This window comes from Mauremys reevesii, linkage group 10, assembly GCF_016161935.1.
Source record: "Mauremys reevesii isolate NIE-2019 linkage group 10, ASM1616193v1, whole genome shotgun sequence".
Lineage (NCBI taxonomy): Eukaryota > Metazoa > Chordata > Testudines > Geoemydidae > Mauremys > Mauremys reevesii.
In genome coordinates this window covers 78320386-78345279 of record NC_052632.1, presented here as the reverse complement: position 1 = coordinate 78345279, position 24894 = coordinate 78320386, and the positions used below count along the sequence as shown (strand labels likewise).

Genomic DNA, 24894 nt, shown 5'->3' with positions numbered 1-24894 from the left:
TTCCTTTCAGAGTAAATGTTTGTTTTGTTGTGGTATAAACCTGGTAAGATTCATTCTTCAGGAAAATGCCTTTTCCCAAGGACAAAATCAAGGCTTTAAAGAGCACGTTTATCTGCTTTGCTAGTAAAGTGTTCCATTCTCATGACTTCTGTTGTAACCCCCCCACTCCACCCGCTCAAAAACAAAAGCCAGCATATGTCTTGGGACTTTATACAGAGACAGGTATGTACTGTGCACTGTTCTGAAGGTGGATTCTCCTCCACTACAAAATTGGAATAGCTATTTAGTGTCAGATTTCTAGACACAATATAGGGTACTTGAATACATCAAAAAGATACATGACTTGCCAGCCCACTGTGAATGGGATGGAGATGCTATTCTCTGTATAGGTACCTAAAATAACATGGACTGTGGTCAAAACCCAGTCTCCCAGTGTTCATACAGAATTATGATAGTCATGCAAAACACTCTGATGATAAAGTGCTTTTAGTTTTATAAGATTACTTAGATCTGCTTTCACTTCATGATAATGTAATGTGTTGCAGAGAAAATCTCTTAGCAAAATTAGTATCTTGCTTTTAAAAGGAGCAAATAAATACTGAGTCATGAATCTGGTAGCTTAGGGAAACTACATATACGTGAGAGCTGGATAATTACTATAATACCATTTAATACCAGATTCCTAAAGCTGGATTGATTTTTATAGTCACAAAAGCAGATTGCCGCTCATGAAAGTATTAGACTATGTGTTTTTGAATAATGTAGCTTTATCTGCTGCAGCATAGCATGCTTAAATGTATATTCCATTTGTTTCTAAATATAAACCTATATGTACCAGGTTACAATCTGAGGATGGCCAGCTCACAGTTTGATATTGCTTCAAGTCCTATATCTTTAAAAGCGTGCTAAAAAATTAATGGACACAACATTTGGTTTTAGTTTTTAAACCTCCCATTGATGTCTCTTTATTTGAAACAATTTGCTCGCAGTACTATTTCTTGCCTTCTCTGCATAGGTTTGTGGAATGCTGAATTAAGAAAACTTTCATAAAAGGAATGTTAGAATAATTTGAATTCTTAAATTGGGACCAGCCTTTAATTAAACTTTCATTGGAGGTGAATAAGGCATTTGATATGGCGCTTGGTGATACTTCTGTAAAATGATCTCTTACTGAGAGGAAAGAAACTTTTAGTATTTGGAGAGACAGTATTGTGTTTAGTTGGGTGGTGTTGGACTGACCAGCACTTCTTCCGTCTGTTCTTGGCTCTGCCAGAGTCTTAGTAAGTGACTTTGGGCTAGGCACTTAATTCTGTGTGCCGTGGTTTCAGAATCTTTACAACATATAGTAGATGAGAAGCTAAAATGTTTAAGTGCTTTGAACTCATTGGAAGAAAGAGTCTTATAGAAGCCCCAAGTATTATGAAATGTACTCGAGGGCGAGCCTGTTTGTGGTGGCTAGTGTTTGGTGTAATATCAAAGGGATTTTTGTGGCGACTGGTGCTGTGAACCCACAGAGGTCCTGCAGCACTAGCATTCAAACACAGCTTTCTGCTTGCATCCATGCAAACATCTTCTCTGCATTTTAAAAACTGGTTTAATGTGGGAAGGCAAAAACCCAATCCTCTCTAAACTGCCATGTCTGCTGTGTTTTAGTCACATACTATGCTGCCAGAAGATCTACTTTATTCCTGATTATTCTGTTTATTCATTTCAGATATTCTTCCTTGAAAAGGATTCTTTTGAAAGAGGCTGGTTCTTGTGCCCAAGAAAGCGTTAACCTGAATGCCTAGCTATGTCTGAACCCCTTTTCCCTTGGGAGCAGATGGTTTACTTTAGTTTAACGAGTTGTTTCTCCACGGTTCCAAATCTTTCAACTCTCTTATTTATAAATACTCCTAAAGCTGTTCCAGAAGGTGAAATGAAAATGGAGTCAACCAGTCTATCACTTCAATCTATCAGCCTCTTTTAAAAAACAAAACAGTACATTGCGACTGTCCTGTACAATCTGGAGCAGTATGATGAGCAATGCAGGGATCAAATGCTATAGTCAATAGTGTAATAAAGTATCCCAAAAAATCAAGGGTTGCATAAATGCATAAACTAATTAAGTGTATTTGTATCAAGACAATGCTGAGGTCAGAGTATCCACACTGGACCATATTTGCCATTGCTTCTCTAACTTGGGAATCAGGGTAACCCAGGAACCGTCCAGGGGCTCAGCGTATGAACAGTGCCAAACTATGCCACGAGATGCAAAGAGGAGGCTGGCTAGTCACAAGCAGTGTCAGGAGACCGAGAAGACAAGTACACATTCCAGTTAAACCTGTTGTATGCTTTGGGTAAGAGCTTGTAAATCTGGTTATTGTATGGCAAGCATGTGCAGACTATTCTCCCATTTAGCGGTCAGAGATTCTGGCCTAGAAAGAGTGGCTGCCTGGCAAGAGCTAGTCTGTTCAAATTCAGGTCAGAAGATGCCGTGCAAAATGAGAGCAGATAATTGTTACAAACTTGATCAAAATGTTTTGCCACACTTCTAGGCTGTGTCTACACTTAGAATGCTACAGCGACACAGCTGTGGCACTGTAGTGTTTCAGTGTAGATGCTTATCTCTCCTGTTGCTTTGGGTAACCCGCCTCCCTGAGAGGTAGTAGCTAAGTTGACAGAGAATTCTGTTAACTTAGCCATGTTGCATGCTTTGTATTTTTATGGGATACATCTGCAGAGAGAAGTGTAGTGAACTCTGGATTTGACAAGAATAACGTGAATAAAAAAATCATATTCATGGCATGGCTGAGTTAATATGGCAAAAAGGACCTTCATGCTGACTTTTGAGTGCTTGTTTCTCAACTTTAACCTTGCAATCATTTCAGCTTTCTTCATTTATTTTCCCAATGGTTTTTTTTTTAAAGAAAAAGACATTCTACTCCTCCCCACTCCTCAAAAACTCAACAACTCATTATTAGACTTACAGAAATTGCAAGCTCCAGCGGCTTTGCCAGCAGAGCTTGAAGGTTCCTTTAAACCTAAATGGGTTGCAGTCCTGCAGCGCTTAGTAATTCTGGGCCTCTTTGGCTTCCCAAGCTAACAAATGCATCCTTAAGTCTGCCCGTTCTTAACAGAAGCATCCTACTTGCATTCTGAGAACCAAATACTACTTTTAATGTGGAAGTAGGAAATTACTTGTTTTCAGCATTTGTAGTTTTAAAAAGACTGATCATGATGATTTCAAAGTTGGCCCTTTAAGTCTCTAATGAGAACAATCCAAGAGGGGAAGTCTGAAGTCTCTACTTTCAGTCATTTTTGATCTAGAAAAGCTGAAGAATGGTTGTCTTTTCCCCTTGTATTTGCATAACTCAAACTGCTTAACTGGTTCCTTGTGGACTAAAATTTTGCCTGCTTGACTTCTGTCTAAATGGTTAATTTTTGGAGCTGTAGAAGATACATTGATGGAGATAGTGGTTACTGTAGATTAAAATGTAATGGCGTTAAGAATGTTTGGCAAAAGAGTTTGCATTGACTCCTTTGTCAGTTAAGCCATCTGGAGTTTTGATTGCTTAGTATCAATGAAAGAGCACCCCTGTTGCGTGCTAAATTGCTTATCTGTATATTAAGCAGATGTTGACCACTACATAATTTGGCTACTTGATTTTCATCTCACTATTTAGACTTTTAGGCTCTGCTAGCACATTTTATTTATAATCTAGAAATCTGTCTTGTATCATTGTGAGCAGTTATAATCAGAGTGCTCTGGAGTATTTCCCAAGAAATCAAGTACGTGGCAAGCGATGTCACAATAACAGGGACAAAAGGAGAAGAAAAGGTGCAAGCAAGGGACCTTGATTTATGGGTGCCATTATGTCTTGCCACTAGGGTCTGGTGTGGAATAGGCAATAATAAATAATTTGGTTTATGTCTGAACTGCCTTCTATAACGATGACATTTTAAGTTCTGAGTCAGGGGTAGGCAACCTATGGCACGCGTGCCAAAGGCAGCACGCGAGCTGATTTTCAGCGGCACTCTCACTGCCTGGGTCCTGGTCACCGGTCCAGGGGGCTCTGCATTTTAATTTAATTTTAAATGAAGCTTCTTAAACATTTTAAAAACCTTATTTACTTTATATACAACAATAGTTTAGTTATATATTATAGACTTATAGAAAGAGACCTTCTAAATATGTTAAAATGTATGACTGGCACGCAAAACCTTAAATTAGAGTGAATAAATGAAGACTCAGCATGCCACTTCTGAAAGGTTGCCGACCCCTGTTCTAAGTAAAAGGGTATTTTATGGAAAAGAAACCGTGTACCACCAATATATTTTGCTAAGATTTGGTAAATACTGCTAAACATCAAATCATTTATTAACCAAGAAATTATTGTGGCAGCCATAAAATGGTTGGCTAATCAGAGTAAGATCAGTTTTTATTTACAGGCATAACAAGCAATTAAGTTTGAGCAGCTGTCAGACTTGGAAAGTGATTAAAGTTAAACAGAAAACAAAATGGGTCAGCATTCGGTTGTGATTGTTTTCTTGACATTACAGCTCATTAGTGTGTGTATGTTACTATAATAAGTAAAGCAGCCTTTAAAATCTCCATCTAATGTAGTGGCTTAACACAATGAGTGGGTGATGAAAATCTGGTTTCCAACAAAGTTCTCTGGAAGCGTTACATTTGTTTTTGATGCAGCTGGATGAGTTGGGAGTTCTTGTATGGACCTCTTCTGGGGATGGTGGCAGAGTCAGGCGCTGCAATGCAAGACCTTATTTGAGGAGCAGACTGTGGAATGGTCTGTGAGGTCCTATTTCCTGCCCAGTTCTAATGAAAATTGCAAAGATGTTTTCCAGATATAAAATGTAGCACCCAAGCTCTATTTTGGCTTCATAGCTAAACATTGTGACATAAAACCCAAGGGCTTTGAAGCAGAATTGAAATGGTTAACCCTCGAGTCAGTAGGGACTGAGGAGCTACATTTTCAAGGCAGTACAAGAAGGGTTACATGCACGCATCTTGTTAACCATTGTAGGATTTCTGCCCATAACTTCTGAACAAGTGCTTTGAAAATGTAACCTTCAAGCATTTGCCCGACTAATGAGCTCGGCCTCTTGGAAGGGGTGGCTGACAACAGACTACCCCAGTGGAAACGGCTTTAGCGCAAAATTATTTCTTTCACCTGATAGGGTTTCATTGAACCCAACTTCCATAGAAAGGAAACCTTTAAAACTAGTGTCGGTGCTATACTGTTTAAGCCACAGGAGCTTGAGTGAGGCAGAGATTGTTGCCTTTTAACAAAGTCTACTGCGTTCTTTTTAGCGGTGTGAAGGAAGGCTATGGATTAGAGAAGCAAATTGATGCACTTTCTGATGCGTATTGCAACTTGGCTACCTCAAAAAGCTACAGATATCTGACTGCCTTGTTTTCTGCTGCTTGTTGGGTAACCCGCATCTTCCAGATGGCACTGAATTCAAGTTTTCTTATGCATAGAAATATTGGAGAGGGATGAGGTGCAATGTTTTGCAATCAGAGTAGTGCATAATTTGTTTGGTTCCACCAATGTTGTCATTACATGCATATATTTTAATGGTTCCACCTATAATTAAGTACATTGTTTTGCTTGTCAATCTGTAGCAGTGCTATAGTTGTGAAATATGTCTGTTTTTATATCTAGTTTCTGTGTGGGAATGACAGTTTGCTTCTCTTTCTTACTAAGTGTAATTAATGTTTAAATTTATTTTGAACAAGTGAGAATGCAGGCAATTGACTTTAGTAGTGACCTGCAAAAAATAGAATACTGATGAGGGGTTCTGCAAGGTGAAAAAAATCCAGCAGTTTGTTGTTTGCAGCAAACAAAACTTGTTACGAATGGGTGGGCAGGCGGGGGAGTTTTTTAAATATGAGAAGGGATTTTAGCCTTTGAGGCTACAGTGGTTTGGAAATTCTTAGAACATTTCACCCATGAAAGGTAATTAGTTTTGTTTTATGAATATGAAAGACACATCGCTTGTAAGTACTGGAGTGAAGTCCCAAATGGGTTATTAGAACTTGCTTTATTCATGTAGTACAGAATTAACCATCAAGCACCGATGGATTTCAAATGCAGTTCACGGACACACTGATCGTCCATAATTTTCATAAAGGCTGCTTCTTTACCTGTAATTGTTTGAAATTAAACACCCTCCGATGAGCGAGGAGGTGACAGAACTAAACACTGACACCCATCCTCACTCTTATTTGTGCTTTTAAGCTTGTCACGTAATGTAACTAGGTTGTCAAGCTCCAGAACTCTTAGATGTAATGTAAATGCTGACCTGTGGTATACTCTCCCCTCTTCCATACCTCATGGTTTCATCTCTTTGGTCTCAAAGGTAGTAATTTTTTTTACTTTGTATGGATGGTGTCAGTCCACCTGTATTTTTTAATGTATTTTAAACCAGCTTGTTTATGCAATTTTCCCTTTGCCATCTTATAAAAAGGACAATATATCCATTATATAGAGTATTTGTATATACCTGTTAATTGGAAAAAGGGCAGGTTGGAAGATGAATCCTTAGCTTCACCCCCTTGGAATTTTGGGCAAACAAATATTGGAAGTTCAGTTGTGTTTTCTAACCAAATAGGAAAGTTTCATGAACGTGAGTAAGAAGCTTGTTGAGGCTTTCATTGGAGCTTCTTGTCTTTAGTGGTAAGGACAATATTTTCTGGCTATTAAAGTACATACTGGAAAAGCTTTTCAGGATTTTTTTTTTAAATATCTTGTGATAGATATTCAGATCTCCTGCCTTCCTCCAATCATAAATAATTTGCATATGGTCACTCTTTGAATTAAGCAATCTTTTGTTCCCCCTCAAGGAAGCCTTTTTTAATACCTGCTGTATTCAGTTAAAACACCACGCGGTTCACCCTTGCATACCATGAGGAATCCGGCCTGCTTAGTTATCCAAAACCGATAGAGAACTGAAAACTGTACAAAAAATGTTTTGGCCAACAATTGGTGGAATGTGTACAGTAGCCAACCAATATGCATGACTGTAACTTCATGACATCTGTACACAAACACGGCTGCCTTGTTGTGGTCAGGGGAAGGAGTGAAAGTTGATCGATGTATCAGAATGGAGTTGGATGACTAATCCGAACTCGGCACTCAACCATACCACTCAGTCACAACTGTACTTTGTTGAGTAAGTCACAGCTTAGTACAGAAAAGGCCAGGGAGAACATTTTGTTACGTTTATACAATCCAGAAAGTTTTGATTTATGCTTCCTTTGTCACATCCATCCACAAACAAAAGATGGACGCTCAGGATGTGTTAATACTAGAGCACTGGAAGTGTTGCTTAATCGATCACAGGGGTTTGCACACTGTAATAATAAATCAAGACATGAAGTTGTCAAAGAACTTTATTTTTAAAGGAGGGTGTAACCTGTCCTTTTAAGAGTACTTCAGTTCACTGTATGAGGGCAATGAACTAAACAAGCATTACTTTCTCTATGAAATAACACAGTAAACACCTAAATTCAAGTAAATCCATAGAAGAAAAACTGTGTGTATGTACACGTGTGTGTACACACACACACGCACGCACGCACGTCCAGAATTCCGATGGAAGGTTTCATCTGCACTGACTTCTGACATGAGCTGGAATGCACTAGCCAATTCCAGACCCTGTTGGAAAAGTGCACAACCCTTGCAGTACTTCAGGGTCACGGTAAGGTAGGAATTTTGCAGAGGTCATCACTGAAAGAGCTAATGTAGCATATTGGTGCACTGTATGCTGCTTTTAAAGTTCCTAGTTCAGATAAATGCCTCTGGATTTTTGAAAATGGCTTGATATGGCAAGGAAACATTTTCACTTGACCTAGTTCTGAAGGACAGCTATTTACAGTACGTGGGTCAGTGCCTTAGCTTTAATGAGGATACAGCAGAGACAAGGGAAGCGTTTTGTTTTTTTTTCTGACATGAGTGAAAATCCACTAGATTTCAAATGTTTTTTTTTAAAGCTATGGCCTCCTGCTTGTCCCTAGCATAAAAGACAGACAGGTACCCATATGCACATTGCATCCCACCCTCAGCCAAGCATGACATCACCAGCAGTAATTTCAAACTGATGGGAAGCTGCAGTGAGAAGATAGAGTAAGGATGTTTTTTCTGGCCTGGAAGCGTATTGCTCTGCTTGGGGCACAGACTCCACTTTACCCCTTGGGGCAGCACATTTAAACCATCAAGCCGCACCAGAAAATCTCGTTTTTAATTACGTGTCTATAGGTACCTCTATAGGAAACTGTGTGGCTCCCATCACTGTAGGACGTGAGAGCCTCCCAAATGTGTAAAAATAGCTACCACCAATATTTCTTTTCCTCTGCCTGTTGGAGAGAGGGGCTTGATTGATAGGGTTTTCCTTTGCCGTGTGTGGAAAGGAGTTTTGCATTCACTGCTGAAAGGGGTGAAGACTCTGGTCATTCTTATTTCATGTGACAGAGTTGTTGTGTCTACATCCAGCTCCTGTGACAGTTCTGTCTCCCACACTCATGAGCCCTATTTCTCCACACTTTTATTGTTCCAATGGAACATATCTGTCATGGGAGGCCATGGTCATGAAGGAAGAGTAGTGGTAGATAGTATTCAGAGCCCTCTGTGAAACTGCTCCTGAAACCTTGAACTGGGTTCTGCCTTGGTTGGGGAGTCGGTGCAGAGCATGAAACAGCAGCTTCAAGTTTTGTACCAAATGGGTATTTCAGGGCATGATGTGGCTTCATTTCGAGACAAGAGTTCTGATAAAGACTAAGAGTCAGAAATGCCTGGTTGCTACGGCCTGGTCTGTATCTTTCTCCCTGCTTTTTCTACCTCCGTTCCCAGTAAGGATGTGTTAATTGGCAGGGATGTCTTACCTGCTCATCAGGTATGGAAATCATTGGCCCCTTTTGAAGGCAGCTGCTCACCTCTCCTGTTCTCTGCGTTGAAGAGAGGAGTCTAAGCGCACAGGAGGGATTTTACATAAAAGTGGCTTTCTTAAAACACACATCTTTACAGTTTGAATGAGATCTGGATGCTGAGGCCCCACTTTTCATCACAGTCCAAGATTGCCTTGTTGGAGCCCAGCCTATATGAGTTCGTACTCTAAGGTTAGTCAGGGTTTTATTCACCTGCAAACATGCTGTGATCCTTATGGGATCTCATAAGCTAAGCCAGGTCAGGCTGATTAAAGAGACCTTATTCTGACGTGTAAGGATGTCTATTTTATTCTTCCTCTTGTCTATTGAAATTGTGATCCTAATGTAGGCACAAGGTATTCTTAGTTCTATATAAATGTTAAGTTTGTTTTAAGTTAATTATATAATTTAATTTGTATATTAATCCTCTTTGGCATGGATATGGTAGGCTTTGCTTCTTGTTCTGTCTGCTGTTAAACAGGTGCTGTGTTCTGTCCAGAAGTGGCTGGATTTCAGTGGTAGTTAAACAATACGCTTTATGTACTGTACCTGTATCACAGGGATGTTGAAATGTAACCATAAAGCACCTTGAGATCCTTTTAAGAGACACAGTGGCAGAGCATTGTTTGTAGCTGTGCACTGTTTATTTGTAATCAATTTTGGTGGCTAAGTCCATAAATGGCTATTAGCCAGGATGGGTAAGAATGGTGTCCCTAGCCTCTGTTCATCAGAAGATGGAGATGGATGGCAGGAGAGAGATCACTTGATCATTGCCTGTTAGGTTCACTCCCTCTGGGGCACCTGGCATTGGCCATTGTCGGTAGACAGATACTGGACTAGATGGACCTTTGGTCTGACCCGGTACGGCCGTTCTTATGTTCATATGCCATATGGTGAGTAGTCTTCAAAAAGAGAATCAGACTGTTTATTGGGGAAATGACTGTTCCTCAATAAATTTGAACAGACTTCTTTCAAACTTGGAATGTGGACTAAATATTTTTAAGTTTGAGTCTTGAGCACGTGCCCATTCTTTTGCCATTTTGGTGTTTAGTCTGTCTGTGGGTTCAGTACAAACTGATTATTCATTCAGAACTGCAAATGTGCATGATGCTCTAGAGACAAGACAGTCGGCCTGCCCCAAATAGCTTTCAACCCAAGTGTAGCTAAAACATGAAGTAGGGTGACAATAGGCAGGAGAGAGGACCAGGGCTACAGTAATCCAATTCAAATCATGTTTTTTGGTGCTGATCCATTTTCTTTGGAGAGCCAAGCTCAGCAGTTTTAGAATAGGGAGAGCAGAAAGAGAACGGAGTAAGCAAGGTGACAGAGTGGAAAATGTTGGGCTTTTGTCTAGCAAAGAAACTGACCTCCTTTTTTAATGACTTACTTAAAGATACCCTCAGAATTGATCTCTAAATACTGAATGGTGGTTCATATTCAGTTTTAATAGCAGCACTTTGATCAGAAATTCACATCAGCTGCAGTGATATCTAATAGTTTGACTTAAAAAAAAAAAGTGAGCTTGGCGGAGGAAAGATTGAAGATGCAGTAGAACAATTTGTTCCTTAGCTCTGGCATCCTAGTTTCCCATGTAGGTGTTTTGAATAGGACCATGTCCTAAGCTTACCTGGGCGTGAACTCAAATGTGCTGAGCCTCATGATGTCAAATCATAGAACTGGAAGGGACCTCAAGAGGTTATCTAGTCCAGTCCCCTGCACTCAAGGCAGGACGAAGTATATTATAGACCATCCCTGACAGGTGTTTGTCTAGCCTGCTCTTAAAAATCCCCAATGATGGAGATTCCACCACCTCCCTAGGCAATTTATTCCAGTGCTTAACCACCCTGACAGTTAGGAAGTTTTTCCTAATGTCCAACCTAAACCGCCCTTGCTGCAATTTAAGCCCATTGCTTCTTGTCCTATCCTCAGAGGTTAAGAAGAACAATTAAGAAGAACAAATCCTCTGATTCAGCAGTGTATCTCCACTTGTGGGGTAACTTGTGTAATTCTACACTCTGTTCAGAAGACTTGTAGTCCTTGAAAGATCTTTGTGTATGCTATAAAGCCATCACAACTGGCCCCAACTTGACAGCCTTTGCTTATAAGAAGTGAACTGAGTAGGGTGTGACCAGTCAGGGTTAAGGTGAGTTAGGAGAAGGTATGATGAGGAGCCTGCCAATATTGTAGCTAGTTTTAACCATGATGACTGCTGTAATGACAGGGAGTGAAAATCAAACTGCTCAAAGGTTTAATTTGCTAAAATCAGTCTTGGATCACTTCATTAAAGCACTGCTCTATCTACGACCACTGCAGAGAAGAGAGTTTTGAGATCTGCTACCTTGTGAACTACCAAGGGTAGAAATCAATGCTTTATACCATTTGAAAGCCAAAAGGGGGCAGGAAAGTTGATTCACCAGGGATCTGGGCTTGATTTGAAATAAGAATGTCCTTGATTTCTAATTTCTGGAACAAGTACACCTGTATGCATTTATCTTGTGTGCACACAGGAGTTGCTCTTTAGAACAAACCTCTTGGCTCATTTGTTAGTTTGGGATGGTGAGATTCTCCATGTACAAAGAAATCCATGGGTTTTTCACACCAAGGGCTTATTTAGCTGTTGTCAGAATGTAGATCCGCATAGCAGAATGTTTACTATTCAGACTGGAGACCACACCTACATAAACACCACCCTCTTTCTCTTTGCGTGCAGTTTGTACACAAGGCAGGACTTAAATGTCCATGAGCAATAACTTGCTGCCTTTGCCCAATACTGGCATTTCCACTTGTGTCTTCCAAGTGTGTTGTGCAGCACAATGACTCTTGCTGTTCGATACTTGGTAGACAGACTTACTGATTGGAGGAAAGGGCGCAGTGTTCAGAGAGCTTTATCCTAGCGAATGTCTTCACTGCAAATGAAAGGTGTGTTCTTAACTGGGGTTGGCTGTGGTGGGTGAAAATAGCAGTGAAGACACAAAAAGTCTGCTTTTAACTCGGGTTAGCAGCTCAAGTTAAAGCCTACTGGGGAACCTGGGATTGGACTGTAGTGGTTAACCCGAGTTAAAGGCCACATTGCCGATGACCTTAAAGTACGAGAGTCTCGAGTCTTCACTGCTATTTTAACCCATAGTATGAACACACTTTTTTTTTTTCTTTCAGTATAGACATACCCGCACATCAGCCTATTGCCTCGTTTACTGCATGCTGTCACCATTCAGCTAGAGGAAGTTTCCATAGTGCTGCCTAAGACCAGCACTTCTTTCTCCAGTCTAGAAACATGCATATGATACTTGTATTAAATACAGTTCCTACCTGAAACCAGTCTTCTCCGTTCAGACCCTGTTGAAAGTGTTCGTCAAAAACCATACAGTGGCAGCTGGCATCATTAATAGCAGATGCAACAGCATGGTCAGATGGAGTGTGGAGATCGAACTACCCTCTTATTCATCAGTGGAGGTCTCTGAGGTCAGGGTTAAGGTGCATTGTCAGGGCAGTGAGAGGGAAGCTTGCACTGCTGTTGCTTGTGCTGTATCTGTCCCGTCTCCAAGGCTATCAGGCCTGTAGCTTTAAAACAAAAGTACTAAGGGCTGAGTATGAGAAGATTGTGTAATAGGTGACCTTTTGTGCACGCCATGTCAGCTTTCATTTGTTAGGATGCTACTGAGCAGAGCTTGAAATGAATGTTCCTCCTGAGGGCAAGCAGCTGTTTTGTCCTTGCATTTAATTAAAACAAAAGAGCACTTTCTACCTCTCCTGCATAGCCTGTTCCTACACAGTTTCTGGGCACTATTCCTTAAGAAGGAATAATCAATTGCACCAATACAAAAAATGGGAAATGACTGCCTGGGAAAGAATACTGCAGAAAAGGACCTGGGAGTTATAGTGGATCACAAACTAAATGAGTCAACAATGTAATACTATTAGGCCAAAAAAACCACCATATCATTCTGGGATGTACGAGGAGGAGTGTTGAAAGCAAGAGACAAGAAGTGATTTTCACTCTACTCAGCACTACCAGTTCTGGGCACAAATTGGAGACAAATTGGGGACAAATTGGAGACAGTCTGGAGGAGCAACAAAAATGATTAAAGGTCTAGAAAACATGATCTATGAGGGAAGATTGAAAAATTGGGTCTGTCTAGTCTGGAAAAAGAGAAGACTGAGGGGAGAGACAAGTCTTCAAGTACGTAAAAGGTTGTCATAAAGAGATGGGTGATAAATTGTGCTCCTTAACCACAGTGGACGGGACAAGAAGCAATGGGCCTAAATTGCAGCAAGGGAGTTTTAGGTTAGACCAGGAGTTCTCAAACTTCATTGCATCGTGACCCCCTTCTGACGACAAAAATTACTACACGACCCCAGGAGGGGGGACCAAAGCATGAGCCCGCCCGAGCCCCGCCATCCCAGGCTGGGTGGCCAAAGCCCATGGGCTTCATCCCTGGGCAGAGAGCCTGTAACCTGAAGCCTAAGCCTGAGCCCCAAGTGGTGGGGCTCAGGTTTCGGCCCTGGGCATTGGGGCTCGGGCTTCAGCTTTGGCCCTGTGTCCCAGCCAGTCAAACTCCAGCTCTGGAGACCCCATTAAAACAGGATCACGACCCACTTTGGGGTCCTGAACCACTGGGTTAGGAAAAACTTCTGAACTGTCAGGATAGTTAGGCACTGGAACAAATTACCTAGGGAGGCTGTGGAATCTACGTCATTGGAAGTTTAACTGGTCAGGCTATCACCTGTGAGGGATGGTCTAGATAATATTCAGACCTGCCTCAATGCACGGGACTGGAATGGGGATGACCTGTTGAGGTCCCTTCCAGTCCTACATTTCTATGATTTTATGTCTAGCTTCATTTCCTTATGGTGACCTCATCCTGGTCATACTTTAGAGAGTGGGCATAGGCGTGGCTGGTAGATGATGTTCATGAAGATTGATGCACAGGGGACATTCTTAGTTGAGCAGCACCTTGTCTGAGTGCTGTAAAATGGGCAGCATGTAGCACTTTTACAGAGATTTCGCACCTAACAACCCACTGAGGTAGGATGGTATTAGCTGTCATTTTATAGATGGGCGAACTGCTTAACCCCTTTGCCTCCATTTCCCCAAGATGTCAGTGGCAGCCTGGAATTAGAACTCCAGAATTTCTGGCTGTGTCCTGTGACTGGACTTCTCTGAGATTTAATGTTCAACAGCCATGAGCGCCTTGGATGTAAGGTGCTATCGAAGTGCAAAGTATTATTCTTTCCCATCCCTGGCCCTGGGAACTAGAGACTTACGTTAGTATGAGGTGTTGTTTGTATACTGCCCAATAAAAGTCTCCCAGAAATTATTCACTTTTCTTCTGACTTTTTACTTTGTCTTGGCTGGGGTGGGTATCAATTAAGATGTCCTGCCCCATCCCAGAGTTGTGTTGACAGTGTCTCCAAATCCTTTGCAAGCTAATGCCAATTGACATGTGCTGCAAACCTGTTGTGGGTAGAGGGGGAACTGATGCTTTTCTAATATATTAACTGTAGGTGCACCTACCTGAGGAAAATGTGCCATTCTTCCAGGATTCTGGCACCTGCACTAGGTGTTGGAAACAGTTTGACCCTGTCAGTATTATCAGCCAACTATTTCCTGTCCAGTTTGAGAGGGAGTCGCAGGGAGATGCGTGATTGACACCTAATATCAGTTTTTTTCCAGCATTTAAAAACATTTCTAGTGTTGCTAGTTAAGGTTCTGCAGTTTCCCAGGTACAGGATGGGGATTCTCTTAGAGAAGCATGCTACATGACCCCTAGTTTATACTAATAGCACTGTTCTGATGTGTTCCTTGGGGAGCTGGAATCTATCCCTGCATTGCTGGAGCTACTTGTGAACATGGTTGTTGCTAATACTGTTTCAGTTTTGGTGTAGACGCGGCTTTAATGTAATCAAGGGACGTGCTTTCACAACTGTTAGTTCCTCTTGTCCACGTAACGTGTGCTGCTTTTGAAGTGATATGTATTTAAAATCAGAATCTCAACACTCAGTCAGAAAGTCACAGCCTCTTCTCCATGCTCTGAGGGGAAGAATGATCACTGACTAGCACAGTGCCACCAGAGAGAATAGTACGCCTTAAATAGGGGGTATTTCTAAGCGTGGGCATTTGACATGAGTTGTAAAGAAAATCCAAAAATGTGCTAAAGAAAATTGTGTGTCCCCATAGCTCTTGCTCAGTCCCTGTCCTGGTGTCCGCTTTCGTACTGTGTGACTCAGTCAAAGGCTTGACTTCTCTTTAGAAATCATGTGGGAAATTGCTAACCCTGCACATGGCAATGCCAGCAGCCAATTCATTCATTGATCTCGTGATAAATATTTGGCCATGATTTATTTGGGCAAAATGTCCATGTGACATGGCTCTGTGACTGAGAATTGGGAAATCTTTTGAAACTCTTTCTCCATTTAGTGCTGCGCTGTCTCCACTCGTTGGGTGATGTTATTGGAGGTAGCAGAGAGGTTGGCCATTCAGTTAGGACCACTAACAATTTGATTCATGTGTTGTTGTTGTTTTTGGTTTTTGTCTTGTTGGTTTTGTGTGGCCAAGCTGGAGAATATAGATAATGTTGTGCCCCTTTAAATGTTTTGTTACTGACACTGACTATACTTTTATTTTACAGTTTGGTTATTTACTTGGCTTAATATATGGTTCAGGGCTTCTGGTCTGTCTGTCTCTCTCTCTCTCACACACACACACTGACACAGAGTTGTAAATATTTAAAAAAGCCTTTGTGAGGGGTACTGATTCTAGAACAAATTAGAAGCTTATTTGCTTGTTCATCTTTCCTTAGAGAAAAACAGAATACAAGTTATTTTTGTCGTCCGTAGTCCTTTGTCCATTTCGGTGGTGCGACCCAGATTTGCTGCTGTGGTGCTTTGTGAAGTGCAGCAAAGGGGTTAAGATGCTGGAAAGAAGTCTCACGAGTATGCATCGGGTTTGTTTGAAGAACAGTATTAAACTTCAGTGACTAGAAACCACCTTGAAATCTTAAAGAATGCTACTATTGGTCAAAACACAGTAGGTCATAGTCTCTGAACTCCCTCATTGAATTGCTGGGGAATGGGAATACTTCGTATGTGAATAGATTTTTGTGCTACTTGAACTGTACCAGGAGATAAGGTTGACTGACTTTTTCGAATCTGTGTCCTGTACAAAGATGGCACTATGGCTATTTTTTTTTTCTATTCCTCCTTCGACCTGTGGGAGCCGGACAGAGATCCTTTGAGTGCCTTTCAACACTCCTTATGAGGCTGAAAGGGTCACTGTTGAGAAATGGAATGATCTCACTTTTCCTGTGTTCCTCCCACTCTGGGATTGAGCGAACCTCTCTTCAGCGCTTCTAACTTTGGCCATGTCTATGCCAGTCTTTGTTCTCAAGTTGCTACCGTTGGTGAAACTGCAGTGGTAGGAATACTGGTTGCTGGCATTTTAAGCACCATGTTATGTGGCCCTTGCTCTGAGCTGGCACTTGGTCTGTGCTAACATTCCCACAGTTACTACTGCCAGGGGAGCTGTAACCTTGATCTCAATGGTAGGGTTTTTTTTTTGGGAACAGTGTTACCATAGATGCAGCTTTCTGGTCTGGGAAGCACAAGGCAGAGTTATAGAATTGGTTCAGTCTTCTAAAAGTGAATCTACCCTGTTCAGGCAATTTTATCCTTTGAGACAAATGGGTTCAATTTGGGGAATTTGATATAAAGAATTCAAGGTGACTACAAAGGGAACAAAGGAAATTGCACTTCTGCTGTTCTTGCTGCTTTATAATGTATAAACTGCCTGAAAGATTTATTTAGGAAAGTTTTGCTTGTGTGTTGTACTTTTTGTTGATTAGTTGGGTTTTTTGTTTTGTTTTTTTTATGTCAAAAATTCACGTCTTGTTTACCCTGTTTTCCTGAAAGCTTGGTAGTAGGTCTGTAATTTCAGATAAGGGATCTGAAATAAAACCTGATTAATTGAGGAGGGAAAGTGATGTTTATCCAGACAGCTGAGCCCTTTTTGTTTGTAAGCATATTTAAATCAAATGTCCAACAAACAGGTGGAAGAAAACTCCTTTTGTTAAAGATTCAACACTATCACCCCTTCTGTTAAGATCTGAGCGCACTCCGGATCCTCCAAGAAACACTTTCTGCAAAATAGGGAAGGCAGGAATTTTACATTTTTGACACTTCAAAGGTGAAAAAACAAGCAAGGAAAAACCCTTAGTGTACAAAAAGGAGCCAGGTCTTCCCCATGAAAAGAGAAATATGAATTCTGACTCCACAAAAATAGGGAGGGTTGACATAGAGGTGTTAAAATATAGTAAATTAGAACTTTGAATGATTAGCCCCTTCTCCAATCAAAATATCAGAGGTAAAGTAGGGTGATAGCTAAGAAGATAGGGCAGGAATTAACTGGCAGCCCTTCTGTGGTCTCTGGATATTGAGTAATCCAGCCCACAGGATTGATTTTTACTCCAGAAGCTTTTAAACTGGTCTGTAAATGAGGAAAAACAGTATGATGATGTCCAGAGTCAACAGTGCAAGAGCTTGGAAAATTTGTCCCTTCCTCATATGGGGAGTGCTAACTTGTGTACAAGGCACAGTAATAGAGTGAAGATAAGATGAACTATAGTAACTTAATCAAGGAGAGGTGACAGATTTTTGTGTTGGCTTCACAGAAAAGGCAACTGATGGCTCCCTGCAGAGTGAGGATTGGACACTTAACATGGAGATCTGTGACATTATCAACGAGACGGAAGAAGGGTATGTGCTATTACAGATAACTTGGGCAGTTCACACGTTTTGCTGTCGCGCTGACACTGATCTTTGTTCTTCAGCATGCTAGGTGGTGCAGTGGGCTAATGCACAGGTGTCCTCCGATTAAATTCCATTTTTAGGTAGCAAATGAGTTGTTTTGGTCTCCTCATCCCAAACTGACACTGATCCACTTCAGACAATCAGCATGTCTCATGGCACTTGCTAGTGTAGACCTCTGCTCAGGAGAGTTGAAGGGTTAGAATAACATGGGATGTGGCATGTCAGGATTGAGATTCATTAGCAGAGCTCTATGTTGGCCCAGCACCAAAATGAGAGCACTAGATTTTCATGGTGCAATATCTAATTCCTGGGTGTTTCCAGAAAGCACATACTAAATGTGCTACTAGAGGGATCATTGAGCCTTTATTTTTAGGAGACTTGCTTGTAACTTTCAAGCCACCAAATGCTGCATTGCTACCAGATCCTAACATTTGAAGAGAGGGACCTCTCCGATATCATCTGCCCCTTCAGCACTCAGGCTGTGTTGCTTGCGCTACACAGCGGGCCTGTTCTCAGTGGTGTTATGCCTGTGGCCTCTTCCTGAGTGCCTGTCAGTCTTGCTGTCTCATTCATACATTGCCCTTGTATCTGCATTCACATGCTGAGCTTTCAATGATCATGGCTGGGTTATCTAAAGTTAACGCAAGTGCTCTTGCCCTGTCAGAAAGCGTTAGGGAAAGCCGATGTTCCCACCTTCTGAGGAGTGAAAATGATACGTTTGTTTCTCCTTCAGTCCAAAGGATGCTATCCGAGCACTGAAGAAGAGGCTGAATGGAAACAGAAATTACAGAGAGGTGATGCTGGCTCTAACGGTGAGTGTGGTGAGCTGGGAAAGTGCCAAAGAAACCTACCACAGTAACGTTCCCCTTCAGAATAGGGAACTACACAAAAATGGGGATGCTAGTTAAATGGAAATTAAAAGGAACAGTCACGAGGGTGAAATGCCTGAAAACTGCCTGGAGACTATTTAAAAACACCATAATAGAGGCTCAAACTAAATGTATTCTCCAAATAAAAAAAAAGAAGTAAGAGGACCCCCCCCCCCAAAAAAAAAGCCACGGTCACTAAATAGCAGAGCAAAAGAGGCAGAGGAAAATAGAAAGCAGCATATACTCTGGCAAGTCAACTATGGAAGTATAAGGCAGGCCAAGAAAGAATTTGGAGAGCAACTAGCTAAAGGCACAAAAACTAATAGGGTAATTTTTTTTGTAAGTACATCAGAAACAGGAAGCCTAAACTAAATCAGCATAAATTACTACATTGTTTATTTGCACAGCCCCACAGGAGTGTGAGGTACTTTGGCAGTGACCTTTCCAGCTGATCATGTCAGCAAGGCTGTTGGTTGAAAAGGGCCTACTGGGTGACATGGCAGATCAGAATGTGTTTTGGTGGGTGAAACTTGCACTTCCTGAATGTAAGGGACAAATACCATTGACTAGATCAAGGCATAATGTGGGTAGGTGATCTCCATGTGTTTCCCCTGCACTCGGCCAGCACACTCCAGTCCTCCCTTGCTATAGCCCATGCTGCTCCCTCCTTAGTATAGATGGTTGCCAGTTGTGCTGACCTGTGTGGTGGTTGTCACTTGTATGAAGATGACAGTTCTAAATTCTTTTTCATTCTTTACCTACCTGGCTTTGACTCAGTCTCTGAAGATGAAGTGCTCTTGCACTAATCCATTGTTAGCTCTGTCTCCTCGTGGCCACTTCCTGCCCTGAGTTGTCATTTTGATAGCTGCCAGTTAAGGGTTTTGTTGGAGAGAATTAAAATAAGGCGCTAGTGCCCCAAGGTGTAAAATGAGACTGCTGTGTCCATCACAAAGTGGATACGGAATTATACGTTGTCTTGAAAGAGGCTGAAATCTGGACTTGCCCATGTTGTCAGGTGTGAGGACATCAGTAGGAGCAGAAGCTCCTCGGCTATGGGGTCGTGGCAGTTATTAGCCATGGTTTATATGTAAAAGGTGTGTGTTGTATTTATCTCCATGTGCATCATGTTCTTCACAGAAAAGAGTCAATAGCTGCTTTTCCATGGTAACTGAATGTCCAAGTGAGAGTGACTCCAGCTAAGTTATGGGGAAAATGTGTATTGGGGCATAACCTGTCAAAGAATTCAAATGCAGAGTGTTTTGAAGGATTTAAGGTAATTTGGCATAATCCCCATGTAAAACTCTATAACATGGATTATAAATTGGGGTGTCCTGTTCAATCGCATTTCAGAAGCATTGAAAATGGGTCTCTCTAAACCTGACCCTGTGACAGGATATCCATTTGACGTGTCCTTGCTGTAACAACCTATGTGCTGAAATTTGGTGTACAAACAGCATAAGTGAGCAAACTTCAATGAAAATGGCAGAAACTTTTATTTCTTCATCTTGACAATGAGAAAAGTTGGATCACAAAAGTCTCTGGGGTGTTAATATTAGTGATTTGATTTATCACAAGACAAAAGGTATCAAGAAAGGAAAAAACTTTAATATGAATCACATTTTGTCAGCATCTTTTGGTGCCCAAGGTATAATTTCTAGTGATATTGTCTCATCGGCTGGATCACCCCCTCACTGACTAATGTCCAAAAGCAAAGGTCCAAAATGATTAGTGAAAATTATAATGAGAAAGGGCTACATATTTGATCTAATTCAACTTCAGGGTACATCTAAAGGAAAATTGCTACACTTTGGCTATTAACCAGTCGACTGGTTCCTGGTAAAGGTGACTGAACATATAAATGAATTCCTAGGGTTGTATGTAGAGGAGAGGAAGCTCTAGAGGCAGGGGAGGGGAAAAAAAAAAACCTGTTCTAGCCTCCCTCTTCGCTCATGCGGCCCCCAGTGCAGACACTTTGTACCAGGAGGACTCTTCCTGTTGTACACGTGATCAAACTTTGTTCCATCAGAGATTATTTGTGTTTCTTGTGTAGGTATTGGAGACCTGTGTGAAAAACTGTGGCCATCGCTTCCATGTCCTAGTGGCAAACCGAGACTTCATAGATGGTGTTCTGGTGAAAATCATCTCGCCCAAGAACAATCCTCCCACCATTGTACAGGATAAAGTACTAGCCCTGATTCAGGTGTGCAAGTCAGCTCTTCAATTCTTTACGCCAGCTCTGAGATGGGGGCTGTCTCGCTGAGAACTGTACAGTGCTGAGCCTGGTGTTAGTGCTAAATGTATAATGGCAAACCCACAATGAAATGGGAGACGCTAATATATGAAGTTTAGGGGCAGAACTTATCCAGGGAAAAATGCCTTCTCAATTCTGAATGCACAGGATTCTTTAAAGACACTACTTTGGTAATGAGTGTGTTTTTTTTAAAGGCAGCACATCTACTGGTTAGACAGGCGACCTAGAAGTTGGTGACCTATATTCTGTTTCCAAGCCTAATTGACTCACTGTGTGAGGTTAGACAAGTCATTTTAGCAGCACATTCTGCTCTCAATGAAATAAATGGGAAAACTGTTGATTATTTTTTTAAATTGTACAAGATCAGTCTTTAATCTCTCTCTGCTCCATTTCCCTGTCTGAAAATGGGACTACTTTTCCATCTTTAATAAGCCCTTTGTACTTCTATAAGTAACATTCATCAAAAGATCTCATTTCCTCTGCTTGCTCTGCAGCAGCAGCTTACTCTCATACTGTTTCCTGAACTGTCAGCTCCTTACCCAAAGTGGTAAAGGTCAGAAGTGCACATCTTCCACTTTTTTGTATGCTGCACAAAAAGGTAAACCAAGCCGGGCTAATTTCATGTTCCATTAGAATTGCATGAAGAAACACTGGTGCTGGAGGAAGCTTGACAGTCATGGGAAGCTTTATTTGCAAGCTTCTACTAGGCTATTGCAAACAGCAGACAGTTACAAACTTTGTATATTAAAAACTACAGTATATAAAGGTGCTGTGGTGGTTCTTGGTGGGAATAGGTTTACAGGCACATAATACAGTTTTCAAAACGTCTTTAATTTGAGTGGGGAAACGGGCTACTGAATCTCTAGTTGTTTCTCGGGTGGTACATATTTAAAGCATATACAGGAACATAAATGAAGCCACTAAGACTTACTAAATAAGTTATATTTTTTTTAAACAGAAAATAAATTGGGTGGAAGACTTAGGAGTGGACTAGGTGCTTCAGATGCCCCTTTGCCCTCCCTTCCACCCCACTGCTACTTCCATAAATAATGCAACTTAAATAGAACTATTTAAAAGAGACTCCTCTTAGTCCGAGTGAGCCTTCACACGTCCCCTCCCTTCGGTGGGAAAGCCGACGGGTGAGGTCACAGTACAATAATCTGTATTATGTGCTATTAATAGAAACTTCTTAACACCAAAGTGTGTTTATTTCCTTACTAAGGCTTCTACAGTGGTTTTTTAGGATGCTGGCTAACTTGATACCCAGATTCACGTTGTTTCCATCCATTAATAGAACTAGAGTGGAACAGTGGTTGCAACGTTACCGTGAAGCCAGAGTCATTGCTCTTTATAGTTACATATATTTATATCTGAATAGATCTAGTTCGGTGGGGTTAAAAACCTTCATTGGTTCAGAATCCGAAATGCCTTTTGGTGTATGCAGAATGGAAATTGTGAAGAGTTGCCTGTGGTTGGCTCCTCTCGCGACGGCTTTGTTTTGTCAGAGGTGGTGAGTGACTTTGTTCTCTAGATTGTCGGATAATTCAGAGAAAGGGACTACGGAAGTACTTCTCAGCTCCCTGATGGGGGCACACAAACATGGAATATCCTGCTTCTCATCCAGCTTTCCTCAGCTTTAAGACTCTACTCTTGTTCTCTGATCCAAGGGGTTGCTGTCTCTTCCCAGCTCCACTCTATTATAGCGTTTTAATGGCCCACACTTCCCCTCTTCTGTAGACTTATGATTTAATAATAGGGAATTTTAATGCCTATACAAGTGAGGACTAATAGCATAAGCTAGAAGTATGGGAATGTGCTGTGCAAACATCTCCTGAAGCAACCCTAGCTGTTATACTCCTGTGTCTTTCCTGAGTGTGGATTGCTGCAAATTGGATGGTGGCTTTGTATCTCCATCTTAAAACTAGTTAGATAGTTTGTGCCCCCTACTGCTGTTGGGAAGCTGTTCCAGAACCTCCCTCTTCTGATGGTTGGAAACCTTCTTCTAATTTCTAGCCTAACTTTAGTCATGGCCAGTTTTATGCTCATTTGTTCTTGTGCCAACATTGTTCTTTAGCTTAAATAGCTCTTCTCCCGCCCTGGTGTTTACTCCCTGATGTATTTGTCAGCCTTCGTTTTGCGAGGCTAAACAAGCCAAGCTGTTTTAGTCTCCACTAATAAAATTGGCTTTCCATTCCCCCAATCATCCTCCCAGCCCGTCTCTGAAGACGTTAGTTTGAATCCATCTTCCCTGAACATGCGTGACTAGAACTGTACACAGTATTCCAGCTGAGTTCTTCTCAGTGCCTTGTACAATGGCATTAACAGTACTACCAGTACTACATTAACTATCCCTGTCGGTACTGGAAATAACTCACCTGGCTGCTCTAGGTGCTACAGTCATACAAATAATGTTGTACTGACTAAGTTGGCCATAACGTGTGGTATGGCCTCTATAGTCAACCAACAGATTTCACAACATTTTTAATTTATTCATAGCGTGTCAATTAAAACTGTATTTTATAGAATACAGCTCTCGCCTGGATCAGGTGCTCACAAGATCAAATCTAGTAGGGTTAGGGCCTGCACTATGCCACACTACAACTTTTGGAAATAGGAGTTCAGTAGTTCAGCTATTTGGATGTGAGGTGAACTGAAGTTCCTTCTTCCCGGCTGTGCCACTGTCCAGGTGAAAGCTGGACCCCTCAAAAAAAAATAAAGGTTCGAATCAAATCAAAAGGCAAGATTTAAAGACTGGAGATGATTCAATGGGGAGGGAGATCCACACAGGCAGAGCAGCACAAATGAGTATGTCTCCTTTCTGCAGGGGTGGAGAGTTGCAGAGGAAAGGCCAGATTAGCAGGTAGAAGAGTAGGAAGCCACAGAGATGGGGGTGATGTGAGCTCACTGATTTTGAACTGGATGCAGAAATAGCTAGAGGAAGCCAGTGAAGCAGGGGTGCAATTGTCCCTCTTCCTGGGGAACCAAACCATAGTAAGAGCTCTGTGCAGCAATGCAGTGCACATGGGGTGGTACTGGGAGTGAGAGTCATTCTGTGCAATAGCTAAACAGAGCTCACCTGGGGCCACTTCCGTTTCACTCTATTAGTTAATGGCCAATAGAAAGACAAAGTGGAAAATGCTATTCTATAGAAATGGGTTTAAACTGCCTCTCATGTAAATTACAAACATCAGGACACTACAAGATTAGTTACTTCTGCAACAAGGATGCTTCTGTTGTAATTAAGGAAGCTTCCTTGAAACTGACCTTTCAAACCTGAATGGCTCTTGCCAATTGGAGATAGTTTCTCCTGCTGAAATGGGATTGGTGGAACGCCCATTGCATCTGAACAATCAGTGCAATTAATTTACTGTAACAGTACTGGGAAGCAGAACTGTTAGCCTCCAAGAAATGATGGATTCTTACAGGGTATATAGGGTACTAAATACAATTTCCTAGAAGTGAGCAGAGTAAGAGTGTAAGTCAAATACTTAATCTTATTTTTATCTGTTTTATCCTTGATTGAAGTGATGGCTGAAAACTTTTTTTGGGGTGAAAATAGTCAAAGTATTTTTTCAGAAAATGACTACATGGTGAGCATTCGTGGAGAACTTACTCCAGTCTTACCCACATTTGGTATTACCTTTTTTTATTTTTTTTTATTACCTATTACCACATTTCTCTGAATAGCTCTCTGATTTAACAGTAGTTCTTTACCTTCCATGTGGCTTCTTCCACACGAAAAGCCGTGTGGACCAAACTTTTAATGAAAGTACAGTCTTTTGGAATATAACCTAAGAGATCTTGGTGTGTGCACTTAGATGATCCTTTGCCTTTTATTACATTTCTTAGGAATTGCTTCTGTCTCAACGTTTATTGCAGGGCTAGAGTTAAGTATGAGGGCAAATATCAATGTACCACCAAATGTAACTAAATGAGTGCATTAACCGCTTCTGCCTATGTAATTATGTGGGACTGCTAGCCACTGTGAATCCCCATTTATGTTCTGTTTGATGCTTGACCATCTGGGTAGTAACTCAGAATCT

General features: G+C 41.3%; 1 protein-coding gene across 4 annotated transcripts in view; it reads left to right on the top strand.

Moving 5' to 3' along the window:
• The window catches only part of TOM1L2 (target of myb1 like 2 membrane trafficking protein), a 66125-nt gene that overhangs the window by 6561 nt on the left and 34670 nt on the right, over window positions 1–24894 (top strand). For all 4 annotated transcript variants that reach the window (XM_039490955.1, XM_039490958.1, XM_039490956.1 and 1 more), the window contains exons 2-4: window positions 17593–17677; window positions 18465–18543; window positions 20651–20800. In XM_039490955.1, the coding sequence (XP_039346889.1) occupies window positions 17593–17677; window positions 18465–18543; window positions 20651–20800 (314 nt within the window). The remainder of the gene's footprint in view (window positions 1–17592; window positions 17678–18464; window positions 18544–20650; window positions 20801–24894) is intronic.